Source organism: Monopterus albus, unplaced genomic scaffold (genome assembly GCF_001952655.1).
Source record: "Monopterus albus unplaced genomic scaffold, M_albus_1.0 scaffold56.1, whole genome shotgun sequence".
NCBI lineage: Eukaryota > Metazoa > Chordata > Actinopteri > Synbranchiformes > Synbranchidae > Monopterus > Monopterus albus.
In genome coordinates, this window is record NW_018127936.1 from 1,020,095 (window position 1) to 1,027,483 (window position 7,389).

At 39.2% G+C, this 7,389-nt stretch overlaps 1 protein-coding gene across 2 annotated transcripts in view; it reads left to right on the top strand.

The window, feature by feature from the left end:
* The window catches only part of ntrk2a (neurotrophic tyrosine kinase, receptor, type 2a), a 100,455-nt gene that overhangs the window by 1,310 nt on the left and 91,756 nt on the right, over nt 1–7,389 (top strand). For both annotated transcript variants that reach the window (XM_020602555.1, XM_020602556.1), the window contains exons 2-5: nt 2,202–2,276; nt 4,011–4,082; nt 4,603–4,671; nt 6,317–6,465. In XM_020602555.1, the coding sequence (XP_020458211.1) occupies nt 2,202–2,276; nt 4,011–4,082; nt 4,603–4,671; nt 6,317–6,465 (365 nt within the window). The remainder of the gene's footprint in view (nt 1–2,201; nt 2,277–4,010; nt 4,083–4,602; nt 4,672–6,316; nt 6,466–7,389) is intronic.

Here is a 7,389-nt window from a genome sequence, read left to right on the forward strand (position 1 = left end):
CAGGCTGTGTCTGGAGATGGTGCCGGGAGCCGCAACCGCTTCTAATTTAGTCTATTCTTGAAACAAATCTTAATCTCATATACGAATTTAAGGCGAATTAGTTAATCATTAGGAGATAAAGTACATTTAAGTTGCATTCCTTTCTCGGCAGGAGCCGGGCTCATGCACGCGTCATGTGTCACTTTTATTGCATAATCGACTCGCTATCACAGATGTTCGGGCAACAGTCCGTTTTAAAACCAAACAGTCTGATTGACTTTATTCTGACAGACAAAGCCGTGACTGTGCGCTGGCGCGTGCACCTGGCTCCGAGTGTGCATGCGCGCGTGTGTACGTGGAAGGGAGCACACACTCCACTCGACAACACTGTCCAAATATTAGCACAGGCACTTCCCAAGACGGTTTATGCGAGTGTATTGTGAATGAACCAAAACAGAGTAAATTGATGCTGAAGGGGAAAAACGACATTGTCAACATTTTGCCTTTGGGCATCTAGATAAGCATTCAAGATGACACAACATCTCAGTATACTGTAATGTTAAAATGTACCCCCCCCAGGGATAAACAGAAACACATCTGAGATTTTCTATATGAGAACAATTAAACCGGAGATTAAAATATATAATTGCTGCAACATCTTCACTGGCAAAGATAAGCGGCCTTGTTGGTAATGACTTTTGTCCGAGATAAACAGCCTTTATCTACGGCCTTGGAAAAGCCTTGGAAACTGTTTAAATGAACCAGCAATCTAGTGAAAAACATTCACTGAGTGCTTGGCTAATGTAAACAGACAAATTACTGATGACCGGCTCAGCATCTAATTCCAAATGACCTTGCACAAAAAAATCTCTCTCTCTCTCATACTTTTGTATCATAGTACTGATATATTGCTTACAGGCAATCAAAGGATACATGTGGGTGTAGTAAGCTTAACCGCTCCATGTAATGAAGGTCCATCAAACCTGAAGAAAGCCAGAGATTGATGTGCCTGTCCTCTCCTAAGCTTTAATCTGATTGGTGATTTATTCTACAGTAGATTACAAATTATACTACTGCCACAGAAACATTTAGTTAAAACTGAAATTCAGGTGTGTTTCATTATTGTCAGGTAGTTCTACTCTTTATTGAAAGGAACTTCATTAAACTGTGTTGAAGATGCAGCTTTTTAAATTTATCAGTGTTTTCCTGTGTGTAAACCACATTAAGCCTCTTTAATTACTGAAAGGTACATAGCACGTTTATTTTTCCAAAGCATTCTTTGACATCAGTGGACAGTGGCTGGCTGCAGAGAGCTGACAGAAAATGAGAGGAGTGAGAAGTGATATGCAAACAAAGGTCCCCGGTTGGACTTGAAGGGGGGATGTTGCCATGTGTGGTGTGGTCGAGCATCATAAAACCTCAAAGGCCTCTCAGACACCACAGCAAAATATTTTTAAGAGTTCAATGTTGTCTTTCCCACCCTCACTTGTCAGTTTTTTTGACTTGCATGAACTAAAATTGGATTATTTTGTTACAAATTCAGAGACTCTAAATAGGAGAAACAACAAATACAGTGTATCACACTGTATTGGAAATAATTAGCATTGTCCCTTCTCAACTATAGCCTTGTAATGATCTTGGAAATCAGTTAATGTAATTTGAATAGTTTTTGTTTCAGTTTTGCAGTGGGGCACTTTATGTAATCCCATGAAAATATTATTTAATGACCTTGTGATTTAGCCAAACATTAGGTGCATTAGCAAGGTAAAGAGCTCTGTGAACATTACAGTATATTCCCTCTATAGTAGAGACTGTTCTTGATTCACTGTGGTGGTTTTGTTTAGCCTTAATGGTCTCAGGCATCTGATGCCAAAGCTGCGACATCTGAAAAGTACAGTTCACAAAGTTATTCCCACTCACATGAGGGAGCTGCCTACAATCGTCTCCCACTGACCCTTAAAAATCTGACTGGTCAAGTGCTTTGCTCAGGTGGAGCTGAGGAAACGAGGTGCGAGCTGTGCCTCTTCCTCTGCTTCTCAAACTACCAGCTCCCACTGCGTACCATGTATCATCTGCTGTCCATCAGGGGATCTTTCTTTTTTCAATTCCAAACTCTAATTACATAAGATTATTATGGTCCTTTGTCTTGTTGAAATATTTCTGTTGATGCTTCTCTCTGTTAACAAATCAGCCTTCTGGCACATACTTGTATCTCTTGACAGCTACATTGCCAACCAGAGCAGTTTCTCCTCTATCAACGACAAAGACCTGCACTACTACAAGAATCTCAGGAACCTGTGAGTCTTTATGGTTTATATTATAAAGAAAAACACTTCTGGGTTATTGTCAGTAGACAAATCAGCCAAAAAATAATGCTTTATGCAATTTTCTTTGTCATTTTTGTTGTCGTCCTGCCCAGGTAGAAGAACAGCTCAGCTTCTCTATACGAGACATATTGATTTACTCTGCTTTTACTGATAAGTCTCCCTCTTAGCTTAAGCAAATATATTGTCCAGGTCTGTTGCTTTAAAATTCTGCTGTGTTTATTGTCACACCCCAAGGTGTTTGTAGTTACTATATTTTAATATGCTCCCCTGTCTCATTTCATTTCTTAATCTAAACAAGAGCTTTCTACCCAGCAGCACTTTCTTACAACATAATAATCTGTTAAATAGACACTACCCTTTTAATTTCCCAGACAGTATTCTTTAGCGTAGACAGATTAATACAAAGCAGGCCGAACATTGCACATGTACTGTATATGCTTTTAATTATGGTCGGACCCAATGGGAGCAAAACTCTAAACACAGACAGGATGTGTTTGAGCCATAATCCACCACAACTGTCCTGTGTGTCTCAGGAACACACAGTTCCACTCTGTGCAGCCTTAATAGTTAGATCTTGACATCGATATGACAGCACTATTCCACAGTTTGAATATTTTGCAGTAATAATTTGTTGAAGCGCCAAGTTTTTAAAAGGTGAAATTAAAGTCTTTGCTCAGTACCATTCATTCTGGACAAGATCAGTCAGTCACAGAACATCATTTAAACAAGATTCATATCAAATAATTATGTTGTTTTATAGTCTCACCTCAGCTGATGAAGGGCACAAACTCCCTGGGCGCCTTGTTCTACCACCGCTGCTGAGTAAAAAATATTAAAGGCGCCTGACTCTTAAAACAGTTTTTATACATAAACAGATCCTATTTAGTTTCAGATTATTTTTGGTGACATAACTTGTTTAAATGCCAGCTCAAGGACAAAGTAGATAGTGGTAAATGGATTATTTCCATGTGGACGCCAACCTTTCTGTGTCTCTGTCAGTTACTTTTACAGTTATAACCACACAGACCTGTAACACATGCTTTAATAATGCCTTAATATCTGCTGACGTCAGTCCTCAGATGCTTCATTCAGGCCAATAATATCTATGCCCTATAAGTCCTAAATGTCCAGTTGTGGCTTGTGTAACATTGCTTAAACAAACATGCTTCATAATCATTTAGAAGTTGTGTATAATGTTAATAACTGTCTTTTCATACTTTATAGATCAGTAATAAGGCATTAATAATAGAATTTGTGTTGCCTGGATGTGAAAAAGGTCTTTTGAGCTGAAGTCAGACTTTTGCTGTTGTGGATTTATAATATAAATATAGTGCATAAAATATGTCCATCCATCCATCCATTATCTACACCGCTTGTCCTGAAGGGAAGGGGGCTGGAGCCAATCCTAGCTGACACTGGGTGAGAGGCGGGTTACACCCTGGATAGGGCCCCAGGCTATAACAGGGACAACCATACACACTCACACTCACTCCTACAGGCAATTTAAAGTCACCAGTAAACCTAATCTGCATGTCTTTGGACTGTGGGGGGAAGCTGGAGTACCTGGAGAGAACCCATGCAAGCACAGGGAGAACATGCAGACTCTAAAATATATACAATTAAATGAATACAGTAATGTTGACAATACTGTAAGTGCATTGCTCATGAAGATACCGATGATGCTGTTGTGTTTGTTTGTGCCAGAACGGTGACCAACAGCAGACTAACATATGTATCGAAGCTGGCCTTCCAGAATAACATCAAGCTGCAGTACCTGTAAGTAATAACCCTTCTCATTCAATCATAACATGTATATAATATTCCTCATATTGATGTCGCTCCTACTATATGGTTATTACTAATCACTTTTAGGGAAGAATTTCTTTCACTCAGTTGAGGTTAAAAACTCTTAAAATATGTCTTTTGAAATCTTTATTACAGTTTTAAACTCAGTAATTTAGTATATTACTTATGGTTTAAACTGACTGGTTATACAACAGAGAATAACTACCAGAAATGCATTGCTGAGCAACTGATTGGAAATGAAGTCCAGTTCATTCACACTGAACTGATCTAACTGACCATTTAAATGTAATGAAAGTTTGATTCCCATGATCCTTGTACTAATGTACCTTTAAGATTAATTGTCACAATCTTTAAAAGGGGAAACTTTTCATTACTATAGGCCTTTTGCAGGCAGAAGTCTACCTGTAGTTGCTGCTGACATCAACCTAACATTTTGCTGTGTGGTAGTACAAACATAATCTCATTCTTTGATGTTTACTTTAATTTCCAGGAATCTGAAAGATAACAACCTGTCATCGCTGTCCTGGAGGATCTTCAAACGTCTCAACATTTCGTATCTGTGAGTTGTGTCTCTCTGTCTGTTCCTGGTGCTCTCTCTGGCTTACATCATACACTGGAGATAAACACAGACCCACAGCGACAGCCATGACAGCTATAGATGTCTGATGTGATGGTTTTAAGCTTGGTGTTGGGTTTACTGCTGCCTGAAATCCTGCATTTTCCATGAACCAGAGAATTATTATTATTACTTAGCTTTAGGTAACAGGATGGAGACCAAGATTAGCTGAAGTGACACTTAAGGGCTTAGGGTAATTGGCTTTTACAGTGGTTTAGTGCAGTTCAATACTATTCGATAGATTGCTTTTTTTTTATTGAAAGATGGATTTGTTTTTGTCAAAATAAGCTCAATCACTTTCTTTCAAGAGTTAGATGAGAAGATTGATGTCACTTTCACATCTGTACATTAAATGCCACAGGAAGCCATTTAACTTTTCTTATCTTAAAGAGCCCATGGCATGCTCATTTCTCTCATTTCCAGCCATTTATTGTTTAATCTTTGCTACATCTAGATTAGCTTTGCACCCATCATAACTCCAAATAGTTTGTAATTATTTCAGAATGATAAAGCCAGAGATCCTCTTCCTAAAAACGGGAGGATAGCTCGTGAATATGCACAACTCCTGCTGCCGGTGTTGTGTCGAAATCCGTTTCCCTTTTCTGAATCCTAACATTAGCCTAACAACAACCAATATGTGGCGCGCTGCATGAAACTGAGTTTTAAACAGGGGAAGCACATCTTGACACAAGAAGCCAGGACAATACATAAAAAACATTGATAAATAAGTTACGTTTTCAACAATGACAATACATGTACATGAACATTCCTGGACATGCAGTAACCTCAGGCCCTGTATTTTCCTCCACATCCTCTGATCATTGTGCAGCAGCAGGAGGTAAAACATATCCACAAAACCGTGTGCAGTCGAAAAATTCTGCTTTTACAATGACACCGGTGGATGTCAGGCAAGCTCACATGAATGCACAACTGCCTGGACATTATGATCATTCAAGGAAATCTTTCAACTATCACATAAGACTTTATATTGTTAGAAAAAAAAGTCTTGCAAGCGCGAGTTTGGTCACATCTAAGATGAGAATTCACCGTTGTAACATTGTAGATAAGTCAGAAAACAAGGAAAAGCACCATGGGCTCTTTAAATACTCAGGGGAAGGCATCAAAACTAGCCTACTAAAACCATCTTTTTAAATCTGTACAAAAACAAGCATATAAAAATTATGTGTTGCTGTTTTAAGGGGTGTTATGTGCTGGATAATTTCTCAGCTGTGGGAATTGACTTTCTGGAGTCTCTGCTTGTTACCTCACAAGCTCATGGTGTTGACAAGTCTCTGGGGAGTTAACAGCATCTGGCCAAGAAATAGTTAGGCACATAAGACCCTTAGCATTTTTTTGCAGTGTTTATAACATGTATAATGTATAATGTATAATGTATAACACTATATAACATGTTAATTGAGTGATACTCAAAGGGTCTGGTAGATTTAGTTACGTACATTCAACAGAGCCAGGCTAGCTGTTGCCTCATACTTACAATTCAGCTATTGTTTCAAATATTCTGTTTCTCTCTCTCACTTTGCTGCTCACTGTTCTTGACATTCTTGACTGTGTGTGTGCACGCGCATAGGATCTTGTCAGGTAACCCTCTGCACTGCTCCTGTGAAAACATGTGGATCAAGCTGTGGTTAGGGGAGGAAGCAGACACTCAGGAGCTGTACTGCATTGAAGATGGAGGAGGACGCAAGCTGCTGTCCAGACTGACACTACCCAACTGTGGTGAGCAGATACACATACACGTCTGTTTTTTCTGTTGTGGGGACTTTGCACTGACTTAAATTCATTTCACGGAGATTTACCCCTTAAACTAACCTTAACTGTACACCAAGTCATGACCCTATATTCAGTGATTTACATGGTGGGGACCAGCAGCTTCGATCCCCACAATCTAAGTAATAGCAGGCATATATAAACTCACTTAGTAAGGAACTGGACAAGACATTTACAAGCAGGAGCACAGTGCAAAGTGTTGAAACACCTAGAAGAAACCTTGGTTTTGATTGTGTATACTATTGTGTATTTTGCTTGTGTGTGTGGCATGTGTTTGTAGGCAATTTTATAGTTGTGTGTGTATTTGGATAAATGTGCATGTGTACATACTGTATGCCTTATAAAAATGTGTTATTGCAAGAGAAGTGTGCTGAATGTTTTGTTGGTTCTCAGGGGAGATGTAGGCGATGAACAACTGGAGAAAGTAAAAGTAGTTTTTAAGACTGATAAGAATAACTGTGCCAAGAAGAAGATTCATGCATTTGGTAGAGCCACTGCAGTAATCAGCGCTATAAACATACATGATATGTGAACTTCCAGAGGCTACACTGAGTATACTGAACAAACTGCATTTCACTTACACTTCTATTTAGATGTATGTAATATCCCTATGTTGTGCAGTGCAAAAACTACAATAACTTATACATGAGCAAGTAAATAAATGACCAAATAAAAGCATGCATGCACACTTAGAGCCTTGCTAAAATGTAGTTTGGTATCTGCTGGGTGTGACACTAATTATCCATCCATCCATCCATCCATCCATCCATCTTCCGCTTATCCGGGACCGGGTCACGGGGGCAGCAGTTTAAGCAAAGATGCCCAGACTTCCCTCTCTCCAGACACTTCCTCCAGCTCCTCCGGGGGAATGCC